The 19768-nt window shown below is 32.4% G+C and overlaps 1 protein-coding gene across 1 annotated transcript; it reads left to right on the plus strand.

The window, feature by feature from the left end:
- The first annotated feature begins 997 nt into the window (after positions 1-997).
- LOC140451042 (general transcription factor II-I repeat domain-containing protein 2B-like) lies at positions 998-1903 on the plus strand. The gene is made up of 2 exons (XM_072544761.1): positions 998-1433; positions 1482-1903. The coding sequence occupies exons 1-2, from the start codon at positions 998-1000 to the stop codon at positions 1901-1903; spliced, it is 858 nt and encodes a 285-aa protein (XP_072400862.1).
- Positions 1904-19768: the final 17865 nt, after the last annotated feature.

A 19768-nucleotide genomic window follows, 5' to 3' on the forward strand; every position in this document is an offset into this window, starting at 1 on the left:
ACTGACACGTAGGCTAGTCGGCTAATCTATGACGTTGCTAGTGAACAGTGAACTTGATTAATTCTTTGTCTTGATTCCTCTTATACAATAATGAGTGTAAAACCAGTAAAACGGAAAATTGATAGTGGGATCAGAATTTACAAAGAAAGTAGGGAGAGTGATTACTTGATTGCTAACAATAATGGAAAGTTGCAGTGCTTAGTGTGCATGAATGTCGTTTCAGTGCCTAAAGAATATAATGTGAGAAGACATTACACAACAGTGCATGAAAATAAGTATGCTACGTACATACATGAAAGTCGGCGTGCCCTAGTTGCAGATTTGAAGAAAAAGCTTAAACAGCAAACTGGTATGTTCAGTAAAATATTACACTCTCAAACGCATTCTTTGCATGCATCTTATGCCGTGTAGCTTGAGCTGGCAAAGGCAAAAAAACCTTTCACTGATGGCAATTTGATAAAAAAATGTGCTGTTAAAATGGCCAAAGCTTTCGGTGATTCTAAAATGGCGGAGAAATTTGAATAAGTGCCACTTTCACATCAAACCATACAAAGAAGGATTGTTGCTATGGGTGAGCAAGTAGAAAAATCGATGCTTAGCCTGGTTAAGAAAAGTTCATATTTCTCACTTTGTTTGGATGAAAGCACTGATCAAACCGATGTTAGTCAGCTGTTAATATTGTGCGCACTACTTTTGATGATTTTACCAGTAAACAGGAGTTATTTGATATTTGTCCTCTTTATGGAACAACAAAAGAAAAAGACATCTATGAGGCTGTGAAGAAAACAGTTGACAGAATTGGAGGCTTTGATAAATGTTCAGCCATAGCAACAGACGGGGCCCCATCAATGACAGGTAAAAAATTGGATTATTGAGTCTGCTTCGAGAGAATGGTGTCACTTGCCCAACAATTCATTGTATTATACATCAGGGAGCTTTATGTGGACAATCAGTCAAGGAAGGTCAAGTTTTCCAAACCGTGATTAAGATTATAAATATGATTAGAGGTGGAAATCGATCTCTTTTACACAGGCAACTTAAGCAGTTTTTAGTGGAAACAGAGGCTGAGTATGGCGACTTGCTAATGTACAACCATGTAAGGTGGCTGAGTGCAGGAAAGTGCATAGACCGATTTTTTGCCATAAGAAAGGAAATCCCTGCATTCCTCAACAAATACGTTTCATCTGACACAACTGAACTGGAAGAGAAGTTCAAGGATCCAGAATTATTAAGAAAGTTAGCTTTTATAACAGATCTGACTAATCATCCTAACATGTTAAACTTGAGTCTTCAAGGAAGAAACCAGACCGTTTCAGATTTGATCGGAATGATAAACGGATTCCGGAATAAGCTGAACGTGTTTAAACGTGCTTTGGAAAAGAACAACCTAACACACTTCCCTAGCTGTCTGCAAATAGCAGAAGAATTCAAAGGTGAGGAAAATATTTAGTTTTCATCCTGCATTTTACAAATTGAACAAGTTATTGATGAATTCAATACAAGATTTGAAGAAATTGAAAGTCTCAAAAGCAGTGTACTACTTTATAATAACCCTCTTGGAGCAACCATTGATGATCAACCACCCAACTTACAGCTTGAGTTATGTGATCTTCAAGCAGACATGTTCCTAATCACCAGACAAGAAAAGGGACCTGAATTTGTCAAATTACTGTCAAAGGAGAAATTCCCAAACCTGCGAGATTTTGGACTGAAAATGACGTCAATGTTCGGAAGCACACATACATGTGAAAGCTTTTCCTCCATGAAATACATAAAAAATAAAAACAGAAGCAACCTTACCGATTCTTCCTTACGTCATCTTATGAGAGTGTCTACAACTGAACTGGAGGTGGACATTTCTTCATTGGTGGATGAAGCCGATCGACCACAGTTCTCACACTAATTGGATACATCTTTTTCGTTGCTTTTGCAATGTTTGTCTTGATTATTGAAAAGTGTTATCAATAAATTTTCCGTTTATAAAAAAATGTAGTTGTTGAGCAATAAAAGAAATAATACTCTTTTTTGTTTTAATTATTTTTATACCTCACTTTATTTTGTTATTACTTGTAACAAAATTAATATATGGCCCGCGACAACATCAAAGGTTTTAGTTTTGGCCCTTGAGGCATTGCAAGTTGGACACCCCTGTTCTAACCTATACTTTTTTTTTCTTAAAATATTACTTTATTCTACTTATATTATACTTTTATTGTATATTATTGCAATATGTATATATTATTCTTACGCTATATTATACTTAATAATAATCAATAGATATATAATAATAATAAATAAATATAATAATTAATAGAATACAATGGTTTTATTAAAAATTGTGTTTTATTTATATTGATATTGATGTCCTTTCGATAGTACTAATTTTGATCATATTGATATCGAGTCAAATGAAGTATCGCAAACTAAAGTGCATTGTAAATGTAACTTTGTAACCTATTGAATTAAAAAAAAACGAAAACCGGTTTTTTTGGCCGGTTATAACCGCCAGGTTAAACCGCAAGCAAAAAAACCGGTATAACCGAAAACCGGTGTTTTGTCAAAAACCGCCATCCCTACTCATCGCCGCATATTATTTATTGTGAAATATGTAAAAGTGACGTTGATATTTCCAACAGTGGACGAAGTAATATTAAAGCTCATTTGGGAAATAATAAATACATATTGGCAGCTAATGCAGTGACTAGAAGCAATAAATTACATTCATTTTAAATCCGCCAGTGTCAACTCCGAGAACTTAATAATTGCAGCCAAAGAAGGAATATTTGTATATCACACCATTAAGCATATGCACAGTTTTAGATCATTAGATTGACTTCCAAATTGATTTCCAATTTATTTGAGTCTAAATTTTGTTCTGCTCGAACTAAAAGTGAAGCCACCGTGAAAAATATTTTGGCCAGAGAATCGCAGTTACGGCTGGAAGTTTTACGGCTTTACTGGTAAGATACTTTGAAAGCAAAAACGGCATGCAAACAAAATTATTACAGTTAGTGGATTTACCAGGTGAAATATCCGATCAATTACATGATTATATATTAAATATTTTACAAAAATATATTGTTAACAAGATTGTTTTACTAACAGCAGATAACACAAACAATAATTGGACGTAGTTATGCAGAAGTGATCCATTCGACAATTTCTCAAAATATGAGTTAAACACAAATTTACATCGGTAAAATTCGGAACTAAATTATGCTGAAATGATCCAACCTTTTCTATGCAATACAACAGTAATAATAGTAAAATGTCCAACCTTAAACGCTCTTTTAGCTTTAATCGATTGTGCAGTAATGATTCATGCTACTTGAATCTTTAAATATTTTTAATTTACAAAAATGAACCAAGCCACATGGATCATTATTGCGTTTTAAAAATAATTTTAAAACGAGGCTTTATTTTTTAAGCCAAAATGATACCCTAATGTACTTAACACTGTAATGATTTAAAAAGCTTGAATCATATCAGCAAATGTTATTCTCGTAATTTTCTTTGGTCATTATAAATGCAGAAGTGTTACATTCCATAATGCAGTAATATAACAAAGAAACTCAAGCAGCAACAACGCAACGCCTGCCAAGATATGTCCAAGGTGTTGCTTGTGATAGTAAAGTGGATAGCGTAGTACTTTTTTTGTTTTTGAACATTTAACGAATTCTATTATTACCTTTTTGGATTATTAATAAAAAGTATCAACTCAGTGAAAATGAACAGACTCCATAAAATCATGAATATGACAAAGGCCATCCATGCAAAAATGGAAAATTTACCACCTAAAGGCGCGTTTTCACGGGTCGATCCTAATTGAACGATTTAGATCCATTATTAAATTGAAAGTAAATTGAATATGTAAACCATAAATCGACTTGGCCGTTCCGCGGAGTGGGGCGATTCGACGGAAGTAGAAAGACTGTCTACTTTTGATAGGCGATTGTCGCCGAATCGATGTCCAACGACTGGAAGAATCATTTTTTACTAAAATAGATGTTAGATAATAATTATTTTTCTTCCAAAAACGAATTGTCATTAGAACAGGCAATTTTCATATGTGTTGGTTTTTTGTATACATTAGTCCAATATCCACTATTTTCCTTTGAGATTAAAACATTCAGAAAAGGTAACGAGTTATTTTATTTCTTTTCCATTGTAAATTTTATTGACTCTTCCTTTTACCTTTTATTTATATTAATCAGAAATGTATCCAAATACATCATCTACATATTTCCAACATATTGTGGGCTTTAAATTTTGATTAGGAATGTTTGTTTTGAAGTCTTCCATCAATATTCAAGATGGCCGGCGGCGAGGACGCAGGGTCAGTTGATGGTGACAATAATTTGCAGATTAATTTCAAACGCTGCACCAAAAAAGAATGCAAAATTGTGGTATGTAAATGGTGTTTCATCCCAGCTGTGCAAAACGGGCTGGTTTTGAAGTTTGTGAGAAAAATTTAATAAAGTGCTGTGAGAATGGTGAATATAACCTGAATGAAGTTAAATCAACAGCTGATACAGAAATACTTAAGTTAGAAAACGGGTTACTAAAAAGACTTATCAAGGAAATGTAGGACAAAAACAGCATTTTAAAAGAAAACAATGGATTATTATTACAAAGAGTAAGTTTTTTAGAAACAAAGATATCTGAAAAAGCGTAAAACCTAACAAACAATCGACTGTAAACAGTTTCCATCAAGATCATGCCAATAGTGAAAGTGAACTACCCAAATATATGGATATACCACAGAACATAAATGTCGCACAACCTTCGCCAATGATTCGATTATATCGTGACGTAGTCGGAACTGACAGTAGTTTATACGAACCAAAACTGTCTCCTACTCTGTTGACAGACGGCAATGGTAAATACAGTAAAAATAAACAAATTCAGAAGCAAATAAACAAAACTTGTTGTGATGGCCCAGTTACGGAAACAGGTTTGAAGATTGATGCTGAAATTGATAAAGTCTCACTAGACGAGCATGACAGCTACACTGAGGTTGTGAAGAGAAAGACTAAACTACGAAAATCTAGAAGAAATATTGGCACGGCAGAAATAGCTCATGATGATAGTGGTAGTGGTTTTAAGGGAGAGGAGAGTAAAGTTTGGTTATACATATACAGAATTAGGAGGACATCGACAGAAGAAGATATTCGTAAATTTTTAAGAGACAAACGCGGAATGGAAGAGAAATCTATTATGGTTAAAGAGCTACCCAGCCAAGAAAACATGCTAAAGCGATTTGTGGTATCGGTTCCCCTCAACAAGAAGGATGATATGTATAAATCGGATTTCTGGCCCGTTGAAGTTGGTGTAAAAAGATTCCATATGAATCGATATCAAGAATATTTAGGCAATGGAGGTGGAAATTTTTGAAGAAAGATATAACAGGTAGGTTAAAAGTTGCACATGTTAATATTCGTTCTTTATTTCCTAAAATAGTTGATTTAGCTAATTATGTTATTGATAAACAATTTGATATATTTTGTGTCTCTGAGACATGGCTCAAGCCAATAATACCAAATACCGCTGTACAAATTTATGGAGGAGTTTGTATGTATATAAAAAATAATTATCAATTTTCTGAATTTAAATTTGACAATTACATAGAACAAGTGTGGATCAATCTAAAAATTAATGACTTGTTGATAGGTATAAGTGTAGTCTATAAACCACCAAACTACGTAATTAATACTTTTATTGAATTTTTTGAAAAATCTCTTGCTGATATGGTTACAGATTGTGATGAAATTTTTTGTTTGGGTGATTTTAATGTTGACTTACTCAATCCACATCTGAATCCAGCTCATTAATGACTTACTTGACAGTTTTAATTTGGTACAGATTATTGATGGGCCAACTCATATAACCCCTACATCTCAGACTCTGATTGATTATATAATTGTCTCAAACAAAAATAGAATAAACTCCTTTGGTGTGTGTTCTCTTGACCACATAACAGACCATGAGCTTATTTATTGTGACGTCAATATCTTCCCAGAAAAACCAGCCCCAATTTTTAAGACTGTTAGAAATTTCAAACACTTTGATGTAAATCTTTTTTTACTTGATTTAAACTGTACTTTGTTTGCCAACATCTATCACATTGAAAACATCAATGATAAAGTAAAATTCTTAAGCAGCTCCATTTTGGCTCTCTTCGACAAACATGCTCCTTTTAAAAAGATTAAAGTCACTAAAAATTATAATCCTTGGCTAACAGATAATGTAAAACTTCTTATGTCACTAAGAGATCAGGCTAAAAAAAAGTGGCAGAAAACTAAGGAGGTAGCTCACCTTACCTACTACAAAATGATTAGAAATTATACAACATTAGCATGTGAGAATGAAAAGAAAGCTTTCTTTCAACACAAACTTCATGTGGGTGGGATAAAAAATACTTGGAAAAATTTACAACTCATTAATATTGGTAAGACAGAACACACAATTCCAGAAACATTAAAAGAACCCTATGATATTAATCAGTACTACACATCATGCATCCCACATCTAACAATCAATCAAAATACAATTGACAATTGAGGTCTCGGACGTAAAAAAAGTCATGGCTGCGCAATATTCGACAATGGACAGGAATCCACAGCTATGAAATGCTTCGCAATGCTGATAAAAACAGAATTATTTAATCCAGAATATTTAACATCTCACCTGACAAGACGATGTACGGTGGACGCCTACGCAGAAATGCATGGCACCTTAAGAAGAAGAAGACAATTGACAATTATTTAAATACTGTCCCTAATCGCGAACAATTTACCTTTACTCCAGTATCTTGTGATCTGGTGCAAAAATTGTTATATACTTTTAAATCTAATGCTCTAGGTTCAGACGGTTTAAACTTAAAAATGTTGCTTCAATGTTGCCCATTAATCATTCCTTATATAACGCATAGAATGAATTGTTGTCTCTTGAGTAACTATTTTCCAGATGAATGGAAAAAAGCATTAATTAGACCCATACCTAAATGTAACAATCCAACCGAATATAAGGATCTTAGACCTATTAGTATTCTGCCTACTTTATCAAAGTGTTAGAACGCATTATGCAAATGCAGCTTGGTGATTATATTTCTAACAATAATATCTTAACTGATTTTCAGTCCGGGTTTAGGCCATTTCACAACTGTGAAACAGCACTCCTTAAAATAACTGATGACATTTAAAGAGAAAGAGATGTGGGTAAGGTTACCATTTTAGTTTTGATCAATTTCTCTAAGGCATTCGACACTCTCAATCATTCACTACTCTGTGCAATTTTGAAGTCAATCGGCTTTTCCATAGATGCATTTAATATGGTTAAGTCATACTTGCATCACAGGAAACAGAGCGTCAAAGTAGACGAAAGAAGCTCTGATTTTCTAAAGATTTTGTCAGGTGTACCTCAGGGCTCAATCTTAGGTCCAATCTTATTTACTTTATACACCACCAATATTGGTACCTCCTTGAATACCTGTAAATTTCATCTCTATGCAGATGATACACAAATTTACCACTCATTTTACCCGGTTGACAGAGCAAGTGCTATTCGAGATTGTTAATCAAGATATTAAATCATTGGTTGCTTGGGCAAGAAATCATGCATTAAATATAAACTCTAAAAAAACTAATCTGGTGGTTTTTGGTCCAAACAGGGTGTGTTTGGAAATGAGTAACATCATTGAAATAGTTGTTAATAATGAAATCATTAAACCTGTAACTAGTGCAAAAAATCTAGGTTTAACTTTAGATAATCACCTCAAATTTACAAAACATATTAACACCTGTGTGAGTAAAGCATTTCTCAGTCTAAGAACAATTTACCATAATCGCCGCTATCTGTCATACAAAGTAAAAAGAATATTGTGCGAAAGTCTGGTACTATCAAAATTTAACTATGGAGATGTTGTGTATGGGCCTTGTATTAGTTCAGATGACAGGAGAAGAATTCAAGTGGTTCAAAATTCGTGTCTTCGTCTGATCTATGGTGTAAGAAGACACCAGACTATTTCTCACAAATTAAAACATGTTAAGTGGTTGAACATGGAAAAGAGAAGATTTCTACATGCTGCTTGTCTCTTCCACAAAATTATCAAAAACTCTCTACCAGCATATCTTTTTAAAAAAATTATATACAGAACTGACATACATAATGTTCTTCTTCTTAGAGTGCCATATCCCTACGGAACGTCGGCGACTACCATGCTTATAATATTTTTATACTGATCTCGGTCTTGCGCTACGTGTAGCAATTGGTCCGCTGTCAAACCTGTCCACTGCCGCAAATTCCTCAACCAAGAGACTTTCTTCCGTCCTATCCATTTCTTTCCTTCGATTTTACCGATGAGAATTAGCCGAAGGAACTCATATCTTGGTCCTCTGATTATATGTCCAAGTTATTCTAGTTTACGCCTCTTAATAATATTTAATAGAGTTCGTTGATGTCCCATTCTTTGAAGAACTTCTTCGTTTCTAGTTCTGCTAGTCCATGGAATTTTTAGTATCCTTCGATACAACCACATCTCAAACGCCTCGATTTTATTCATGATATCGGCGTTTAAAGTCCAAGTTTCACATCCATACAAAAGTACAGACCACACGTAACATCTTGTAAACGTTTCACGGATTTCCAAATTTAATGAGTTATTAGATAATAGAGGCTTGAATTTTTGAAATGAGTTTCTTGCCTGTTCAATTCTACATCGAATTTCGAAGGATGGATCTAGATTTTGGGTAATCCAACATCCAAGGTATTTGAATCTCTGAACTCTCTGCAGCGGTTGTTGGTTTAATATCAGTTGGGTTGCGCCGATATCCACTTTACTGGTCACCATGTATTTAGTTTTATCGATATTTATCGACAGTCCCCAATTTGTGCATTTCATTTCAACTCTATTGATTAGCTCCTGCAGATCGTCGATGTTTTCAGCTGGAATCACAGTATCGTCGGCGTACCGTATATTGTTAATTATTTCTCCTACGATAATTCCTTTTTGATCTTTTAAAGCTTCCCTATAATGTTAATACAAGATATAAAAATACAATTACAGCTCCGCCACATCGTACAGAACAATTCAAAAATTTATTTACATATCAAATATCAAAAGTATATAATGGACTAGCTAAAGAATTAAAATTAAAATCGATTATATCTTTTAAGAAATCTCTTAAATCTAAATTGCTAAGTGAGTAACACATGTGCAACTATTTGATGACCTGTTATGAAGTATGTATAAACTGTGTGATAGTTTTTGGACAATATTTAAATGTTAAATGTTTCTATTGGTTATGGTTTTTAATTGATTGTTACATAACATGCAAAAAAATATATTATATTTTTTTTCTCTCTTGCTTAAGATGAAAAGCAGAGGTACTGATTTCTTGAAATCAGCACCAACTGATCTTCGGCATTTTTTCTTCTTATTGTATTTTATGCATATATAAATTATATATTTTGTGTATTGTATGAATTTTAAGGAAAAATAAAGACCTTTAATATTATTATTATTATATATCAGCTAATAATGGATTTAAAGCACAGCCCAAAAATTTTGTTTATAGAAATCACTGTTTAGATAAAAATAAGTGTTGTCAGTAGATCGTGTTAACAGTTCCATTATAGCTGATACATTTAATTTGGTTCTAGTTGTTAATCTAACATTTTGTAATTTGGTCCTAATTGTTTTCAAAGTTTTATCTAAGAAAATACCATCTTAATGGTGCATTTATAAATAGACTATTTATTTATGTAAAACCTTACTTAGAAAATATTACATATACAAATTAATGTACCAAATTATATTAACATTTAAAAAAAATAGATAATTTTAATAAAATTTGTGATTTTTTTTTCTCTATCTAATCGTTGTTTTACTTAAGTCAAGCATAGCTACAGCTATCTATACAGATTCCTCTTTATAGTAATAACTTTTCAGTTTGTTTTTGAATAATACACCATAAACAATAATAATACACAAAACTACATACTTGATTCATTCATGCCTAATTAATATATTATCAGTCAACCTCCTGTATATAAAATACCAAATTTTTATTGGAAAAAATGCTCAAAAATATTTTTTTAAATAATTTTCAAAAGTATTTTAAAAGACCTTTAATTTTGATTTGCTATTATTTACTATTAATTTTAGAGTTATTCTGATAATTTAAACATTATTAAATTTATCAAACGGGTTAAATAGATGGATTGAGTAATTATATTATTAATTTATAAAATGTTCACGACCAACAATATACATAAACCTCATTGACATTGGTGTAAACACCTCGTCGAAGCGTCGAACAGAAACACAAAGTGCCGAAAGCTGAGTAGAGTACTTCTAGCGTGTATGAAGTTGTTGTTTTTAGTGCGACAAGCTGTAATTTTGGGAAAAAATGACTGAAAAATGGTCAGATGCAGACATGGCAAGATTTTTGGATGCTTATCAAAACTATGATGTATTATGGAATCCACAAACCGAGCTTTATCGCAATCTACAAGCGAGGGGAGCAGCATTGCAAGCAATTCTACAACATATGAATAAATCCAAAATGTTTGAAAATTACTTGAAAAATAAAATCAAAAATATTAGAACAACATACAATCGTGAATTGAGCAAAGTATTGAAATCACTAAAGAGTCGTTCTGGACCTGACGACTTATATGTACCGGTTCTAATTTGGTTTAAACATGCTGATAGTTTTCTCAGAACAGTAACGATGGGAGGCAGAAAAAGCCAATTAAACATGTTAGGTACATATTTTTTTTATTTTAAAACAACATACATTTTGTTGTACTAGTCCTTAATAAATCATTTCATTTTGCCACGGTACTGAACCGGGCCCACAAAGTAGTCAGCAAAAGTGTCCCGGATTTCTGCGGCTTTTTTCGAATAGTTGTTACTTCCCATATGTGTTGTAATTGCACCTAAATTTCTAGCTCCTCCGTCGCTTCTCCACGATCCTAAAGTAATCGTATTAGTATATATATTTTCAACATCCACTGATCCTCTAGTAATATAATTTGTAGCAGTTATACGAAGCCAATTATGCAAGACACATGCAGTTTAAACGATTAAATCTACTGTAGACAAATTGGTAGCAATTGGTCTTTCAAATATTCTAAATCGTGATGCCAATATACCAAAACCATTTTCGACAATTCTTTGGGCACGGGATAAACGGTAATTAAAAATCTTTTTGTTTGTGTGACAGCAGTCCAATCCTTGAATACGGTTTTAAAATATTTGTACGTAGTGGAAACGCATCATCAGCTACAAAAACCGCATTTTCGGGCAAATTAAGTCGATTTTCCGTTAGTGCTGTATTAAATTCGGATTGGTTCAAAATTGATGCATCATTCATACGGCCATTTTTCCAACATCTATGAATACGAATCTGTAGGTGGCATCCACCACAGTTAGTAATACGACGCTGTATGTTCTTTTATAATTATAATAATCATAAGCACCGTGCGGAGGATTCCTAATTAATACGTGTTTTCCATCTAAGGCGCCGCAAGCGTACGGAAAATTCCATCTTTTGTAAAACTCATCCTGAATTTTTTTCCAATCCTCTTTGGATTCTGATACTTACAACAAAAATGGCAAATATGCATAATATGTATATTATGTGAAATTAAAACAGTAAAAAAATAATGAATGGATGTATTTTTGTTTACAGAATTATCAAAATTTGTCGCAGCAGATGGAGGATTTTAAAGTTACGTCGCAGCAAATGGAAGACGTTGCAGAAACGAATTCAAAAGCGGGTATTGATCACACAAACGAAGAAGACGCTTCTCAGGATAGATCACAGCCACACTTGTCCTTAAATATATCGTCCAGAGAAACCCATCAACATCTTCCGTAAACGTCTGCTACTAGAACTAACACTGAAATTGCACTTAGTACTCCGAAAACAGACTTAATAGAAAAGAAAAATACGCGAGGTTTTCAACACAAGTTCAGTTGATCGAGCATTAAATAAGTTGGAGGAGATCTCTAAGAGCTCCAACGTCGAAGATGTGTTTGCAACATTTGGCAAACATATTGCTAGCCAACGAAACTGAATTTAAAAGACGACCTAAGAGGGGCAGAAAAATAAAATTTGGACAACACAACTAATCTGAAAGAAAATTAAGGAAATACAAAAATTGCCATATACAAACATAAAGAACAGGAAGGCATTATTTAAAGTATTTGTTGAATATAATTGTAAGTGTTTAAAAAAATGCCATGAACAAATTTCCAAAGAAACCAGGAATTTAATAAGTATCACGAGTTAGGTACATACAATGCTCAGAGAATGTATATAATTGCTTGTGTAAAACAAAACACAAAGAAAAGATCTTATACCACATTAAACGAAGGTTTACAAAGGAAAATTAAAAATTTTAGTCGTACCTATACTTTAGCAGGAAAAATAGTGTGCCGTGATATGTTCGTAAAAACATAAGCTATTTCTCCGCAAAAAGTGATCGTATCTTACGTGAAAGTGAACGTACGAAAAAAATGGCTCCTTGCCAAAAATGGAAAAATAAAATAAAACTCCTTCTGAAGAACTCAAACTTCTAATACGTCATCTAAAATCAATTCAACTTACACATCACATTACATTACAGAAGAGCAAATTGCTCTGATGCCTTATTGCTTCAGCCAAATCTGACTAAGAAAACTGTATGAGTTGTATACTGCAATGATAGTTGAAGAGTATCCTGTAAGAAAATGTGTTTCTTTTGAAAAATATAAGTAATTTACAAATTTAATTTACGAACAAAATCGCTTCTCAAAGATACTTGTTTAAAATGTGATTTATTTATCACAAAAATAAAAAACGTTGCAACTGAAGAAGAGAGAAATTATTTAACTGACGAACATCAGAGACATGTTGAACTTTGGCAAAGTACAAGAGCAAAAATGAGGGACGATCTAAAAGAAAGTCAAATGTCCCAGGAAATGGAATGCATCACATTTAATTTACAGAAAACTATACCACTTCCAAGTATACCTACAAACATCGTTTTTTATAAACGACAACTATGGGTATATATTTGTGGTATCCACTTAGGATCAGAAGACAAAGGTTACTGTTATGTTTGGATGGAAGGAGAAGCAGGGCAGCTCAAGAAACTGGAAGTTGTTTAATTAATCACATGGAATAATACTTTGGAGCGATTCATGTGTGGGGCGAAATGGAAATATTAAAATCGTTTTGTTATTGAAACTATTTTTGTCAAAACATTCAACATTACAGAAAATTTCACAAAGATTTCTAGAACCAGGTCATTCCTACCTGCCAAAGGTAGAATGAAGAATGGTAGAATCCGCTCTTAAGTTACAGCAGCGAATTTATACACCAGAAGAGTACATGGATGTCATGCGTTCGTGTCAAAGGAAGTAACCAATGGTGGTTACTAGAATGAAAAACGAAAATTTCTATAGTACACATAAACTTGAAAAACTTATCGTCAATTAAAAATTATCAACAGATAAGAAGCCCATAAATTGGCTTAAAACCAAAGAAATTTTATTAAAAAAAGAAAACCCGTATTCCGTTTTCATGAGAAATTCTTTTGATAGTGAATTTTTGGAAGTGAATATTAAAAAAAAAATCTAAAAGTAAACTTTTGACGGAAATATTTACTCCAGAAAATCTTTTGCCTCTATGGCCTAATAGTAAAGAGATTTCAGCTCCAAAGTTAGAAGACATTAAGTCGTTGTTAGATCTTATTCCAAAAGACTGTCAAAACATATAAGAACAGTAAACAAAAATATTCCCGATGACATAGATGGGTATGGAAATGAACTAGATTTTCCTCTAAGTTCTACAGAATAATGTTTCTTCGTTCTAAACTTAAATATTTTAATGTTTTTACAATGTAAAGATATGTTACCAAAAATAAATCTTGGTTTAATGTAAAAATAAATATAATTTGACAGTAATACAGACAAACACTGCTTTGGATCATATCTGCAAATAATAAAATTTGCTTTGTACCACAAGAAACACAATTTGGCAGAAATGGTCCAATGTTTTTTCCAATGTTTTTTTTATTTAATGAAAAAAATAAATATACTTTATTTTTTAAAATACGCACATAAGATGCAATAAACACCTTAAAATAACTTATGCATATTTAAATTATTAAACATAGTTATTTCAAATTGTTATATTAAATTTTCTTTAAAGTTAATTATCTCAAAATTATGTTAATGTGGGATGGACGAATTCTGAATAACTATGTCCAATTTTGGTGTAATGAAAAGACAGGGAACTAATAATTGATTCACTAAATTGAGTAATTCTTGCGGGAGACCTTTAATTGGTATTGGATGTATTGCTCACATATTCAACAATTCGTCGGTCGAGTGTTATAATGTTCTATCAGCACTTTTGGTGAAAATCGAGATATGTACAGAATTTGCTTAAGGGATGGCATATTGTTCTATTAAAATCGACTCCTGCATAAATATTTGATCGTATCTTTAGATATAGTCAATATTAAATTGTTCTAAATGATAAATTTAAAAATAGCTTAATATTATAATGTTCTATCGGATGCGACCAATAGCAATCCGGTATTTCTGCTGTTAGAACATTATAATTTCATCTAAGAACCACGTTGTGTTGTGTGTCTTACACACACTTAGCCTGATTAAGTTGATTTTGTAAAGTTAATTGTGTAAAAATGAAAGGCGTTAATTTAAGGTATAAGGCGTTTTAATATAAATATAGTTCCTAAACAATGAAATATTTAATTTTGATGTATATAACCTCAAAATACATTTTCATTACTGCAGCCAGTATGTACCTACATCAGATATTGTATCAATTATCGCCAAGCAATTCATAATTCATTTTGGAGCTTATCAAATAACGAAAAATTGCATTTTTATAATCATAATAGGGAACGATATTCTAAGAGACGACCTCAAAATAAAAATAAATCGAGACGAATCTTTTCTTTGCCTATTTTTTTCACATATTAGAAAACAAAATTAGAGTATGTAAGCCATTTTTTCTGTCCACACTAGATAAAAGCCAGAGACGCATTGAATAGTTTCATAAAAATAAACGGGCGCAGCAAACAGGGGTTCCATTAGAAGTACGACAGGGAAAACATGCAAAAAAGGTTACAACTGAGTTACAAAAAGATTCCGTGAGAGATTATATCAGGTCTATTCCAAGAATAGATTCTCATTATTGCCGGAGAGATTTGAATAAGGAATATTTTGAAACTTCGTTGAATGTGCAAAAGTTGTATGATGTGTATCAAGAATTTTGTACTGAAAGAAATTTAGAACCTGTTAAACTTCACCATTATCGACAAATTTTTAATTATGAATTTAATATTGAATTTCAAAAACCAAAAAAAGATCGATGCGATAAGTGTGAAGAGTATCTAATAAAAAGTAAAATAGTTCTTAGTGAGAATGAGAAATCCTCTTTTGATAAACATGTTTCATCTAAGGAAGCTGCTATGGCTGAACGTAATATCGATCGAAGAAGTGCCAATAAAGAAACTGCAATAATTTGTTTTGATATGGAAAATGTATTTGCTTTGCCACGAGCCAACATTTCTTCCTTCTTTTATTCCAAAAAGCTAAATAAATACAATTTAACAGCTCAATGTAATATTAATAAGCGTAGTTATTGTGCGATATAGTGTGAGGATACTCACGGTCGCAAAGGTATTGATATTGCTTCCGCACTCATTCGTATTTCGGATAATGTACTAATAGATATTCCTAATATCAAACGATTTATTTTATGGTCTGACTCATGTGTGCCACAGAACAGAAATTCTGTAATGAGTATGGCTTTGCTTAAATTCTTAGAAGAGCATCCAAATATTGAAACCATAACCCAAAAGTTTTGTGAACCTGGACATAGTTCAATCCAGGAAATAGATAATATACATAGCCAGGTTGAGCGACAGCTTGGAAAGTTGGAAATATTTAGCTCATTAGGTCTTTTAATATTGCTACCTACAGTAAATAGGAAAAACCCTTTTAAAGTATTTTAATATAAGACCAGATAATTTTAAAAATTTTCAAAAAGCCGCTCAAATGCGTAATTTTAAAAATATACCTTTTGCTTCTGTAAAGCATTTGAGATACTCTTCTTCCAGAATACATTATATTGAGCTGAAATACCAGCATGATGGACCCTTCACTGAAGTTTCAATTATATGCAAGCCTCCAGTACGAAAAACAAATGGATCTTGTCTAACCCCCATTTCAATATCTTTACCATCAATAAAATCTTATGATGAACCCAGGGAATGCTTACTACCTGTTGATAAAGTAATGCATTTAAAAAAACTTTTTCAGTTTTTGTCGCCTGTGGACTCCCAGTTCATATCATTTTTTTTTAAACAATATAATGATGCGAAAGTTTTTACATCGCAATTATCCAAACAAAAGAAAGGTAGTTTAACTAAAAATGACAATTTAGACAATGAAATGCACTCAACATCAAAATGCAATTCTTCCAATAATCCAAAGCAGTAGTAAATTTAGCCAAATTTTTGTAAAAAATTATTTAACAACTTGTTTCTAACAGTAATCTAACACTGTAGAACAATGTGGTTAGGTTTTTGTAAAAGTTGATTTTTCAATAAAATGATAATGTTTTATCAACAATTTATAATTTTATAATCTTTATTAATTTATTTTATAATCTTTATTAGTTTATTATACATATAAAAATTAAAAATTTCTATAACCAAAGAGTCTCAAAATAAAAATACAGTGACCATTTTTTTAAATTGTTTTACCTGCCAAACTGTAAAATATGCTAATACAACATTATAACACTCGACCGACGAATTGCAACAATGCAAGCCGCTACTGAAAACTTTACTGCACACGTGAAACATTTTTACACAAAATGTGTAACCTACCTAGAAAATTGGAGTACAAATCTACTTGAATTTAAACTATTTAAATGGATAGATCTAAGAAGTGAAATGATATATAAAGTTGTTTGTTATTCTCTCGAAGCTTTTATATTGTATATCAAGGCAACTATTTTAAACGCTTTGACGAACTGGGAATTTTGAAAAACATGGCTACAAATGAAAAAATTTCTGAGTGGAACAGAGAAGAACAAAATAGTGAGGATCAATTGTTTGGCGTTTTTAAGTGTGTAGATCAATTTAAACTGAAAAACTTACAAATATTATGCGAATTTATTTTTTGTCTTCCGAGTACTAGTGCAGCCATCGAGTGTTTATTTTCTATAATAAATAATTATTGGGCGTCGAAAAAGTCACAAATGTCCATTTCCACTCTCAAGACAGCGATGCAGGTGTATGTAAATTTTGATGAGACTTTTGAAGTATTGAAGTAACGAAATATTTAATTTGCTTCAGTCGAATTGGCCCCTTCTTAAATTAATTTTTAAGTTCCGAAAAATATAAGTGGTACAAAAAAACGGAAGAAGATGAGGTTATTCCTCTTCCCTCATCTAAAAACTCTTAATTACAGAATTTTTACTTTTTCAAAGTTAATAGGGGAAAGTTGCCTAAATCGTACCGCCTCCTTAATCGTACCACCTCTATTTTACTGCTTTATAGATCGGCCGTCTAAATTCAAAACCGAGTAAGGGACATATTTTTCATAATCACTTTTTTCAGATATGTCCTATACTTGGAAAATTCTCTATCGAATGCGCTTATTCCGGTTGTCGTAGGAATCGTATTTTTACAGATATACAATATCAAAACCTAGTAAGTACTCGACTGAAATGCATTTACAAAAATATAAAACACAGTACAGCTCCATTGCAATTTAATAACCTAGTAAATACAAGGAGGTGCTAGGTTTTAAACTAGGAAAAATTCCCATACTTGGTTTTTCATTTTGTTATCGGGTCTTACTAAGTATTTATATTTGTAAATGCAAAAGCACCCCACTCTAAATTTATTTTTCAACACACAACATCTCGCCAAGTTAGACTACAAGACAAACTGTTTTGGTTTGGTCCAAGATATACAAACACAGGGTGTTTGGTCAGTGTAATTGAGATAACGCGTGTGAGGAGTAGTATTATTACTGAGAGAAATCTAATACATCGTAAGTAAATTTTTGTTTACGTCTTTTAGGCTAAATTGTTATTTTAATTTTATTAAAATATACCAACTATTTTTAAGTTAAGTTTGTCGTCGCAGGTTGGTTGCAATCGATTAGTAACATGTAATAAACAATTGATTTTCATTATTGTCAAGGTGTTTGATTTGGAAAATAGGTAACTAGGCAGATCTGATGGGGTAATGAGAGCAGTGGGTAATGGAAACCACCTTATTATTACGGATTGGAATGCCTTAATATAATTGCTGAACGCACTCTACGGTTGATCTTGAGCTGTGATGGCTCATAGGTACTGCGATTATTTAAATCAGTTCGTATTAAACTGTTCACCGGAGTTGAGTGAAATTGCGCAATATTGTTCTAGATCTCTATTGATTATGATATTCTAAAAATTTTCACATACATTAATCCCCTTACATTGTTAGTAATGTAATAAACAATATTATACAGCGTAGCATAAACAGCTCATCTCTGAAGGCCACAGTAAATAAATACAATGTACGTATCTACAATGCTCATTTCGTGACCTATAGAGGCAAAGCTGTTTAAGCTGTGCCGTACATGAGTAGTAGGATCAGATTGTGAAATGTTCCATTGACAAATACCGGGTTACTGATACTAACTACTAAACTTGCTGTTAATAAATATTTCTTTCAGAAAGTCGCTTATAAAAGCATATATACAAACAACGTGTTCTAATCTATTCAGTATAACAATGTCCGGGAGCTGCCAGGAGCTGCAAGAGTAGTTTAGATAGAGACGAAGAATCTGAGATATCTCCCCATATATCGTAAGTAATAATTACGTCTCGCTGATGATTTTATATGTTTTTATGAATATACAGTGATGAGCGCACTAATAACTGGCCAAATAGCGCAAAACATAGAAAACAAATTAAGTTATGAGATAAAAAGAGATGAACCTAGTGGAGGTGTTAAATTTAGTGATAGTAACTTATAGATTGACATTATATTGATTGTTGTGAGATTATATGTCACAATATGTTATATGTGACATTATGTTGACATTATATGAATTATGTCAATCAACACTGTCACTGTGACAGTGTCATTTCTCAAACTCGTCCACTACGTCTAAAGGTGGGAAACAGTCAATTAATGTCAATCTATAAGTTACTATCGCTAAATTTAACACCTCCACTAAGTTCATCTCTTTTTATCTCACAACTTAATATGTTTTCCATCTCTTAAGATATTTTACCGGTTATTCGTGCGCTCATAACTGTATAGGTAGTTGGTGGATATTTTTGCCTTATTATTATAGACGGTTTTATTTATTTCAGAACATTGCCTATTAATATAAATATATGTAGCACAAGCTGACCGTCCTGATATAAACACAGTTGAAATTCCAAGTTACATCCGCATCTGACATGAAGTGGTGGAAAATTTCCCATTTACTACTGGCGTGAGGTGTGATGGTTTACAAGATATTCAAGAAGACGAGAGAGATATTTCTGATATATTTTCCGATGACGACTCAATCGCAGATTCTGATTTTATTCCACCATTAGATCTTCCATCAAATGAGTTTGTAGATTATTTTGACGCCAACGCCAATCCTTCAAGTCCGGAAAATACAGTAGAAGTTATTAATCAGCTTCTGTCTAAATCAACAAAAAATGATACTTCCGATTTT

This window comes from Diabrotica undecimpunctata, chromosome 9 (assembly GCF_040954645.1).
Source record: "Diabrotica undecimpunctata isolate CICGRU chromosome 9, icDiaUnde3, whole genome shotgun sequence".
Lineage (NCBI taxonomy): Eukaryota > Metazoa > Arthropoda > Insecta > Coleoptera > Chrysomelidae > Diabrotica > Diabrotica undecimpunctata.

What these genes read in the sequence shown, in the direction of transcription:
- LOC140451042 (XM_072544761.1), top strand. Translation starts at nt 998, where the DNA reads ATGATTAGAGGTGGAAATCGATCTCTTTTACACAGGCAACTTAAGCAG. An exon ending in AATAGCAGAAGAATTCAAAG is followed by an intron (nt 1,434 to 1,481) that starts GTGAGGAAAATA and finishes AAATTGAACAAG; the next exon opens with TTATTGATGAATTCAATACA.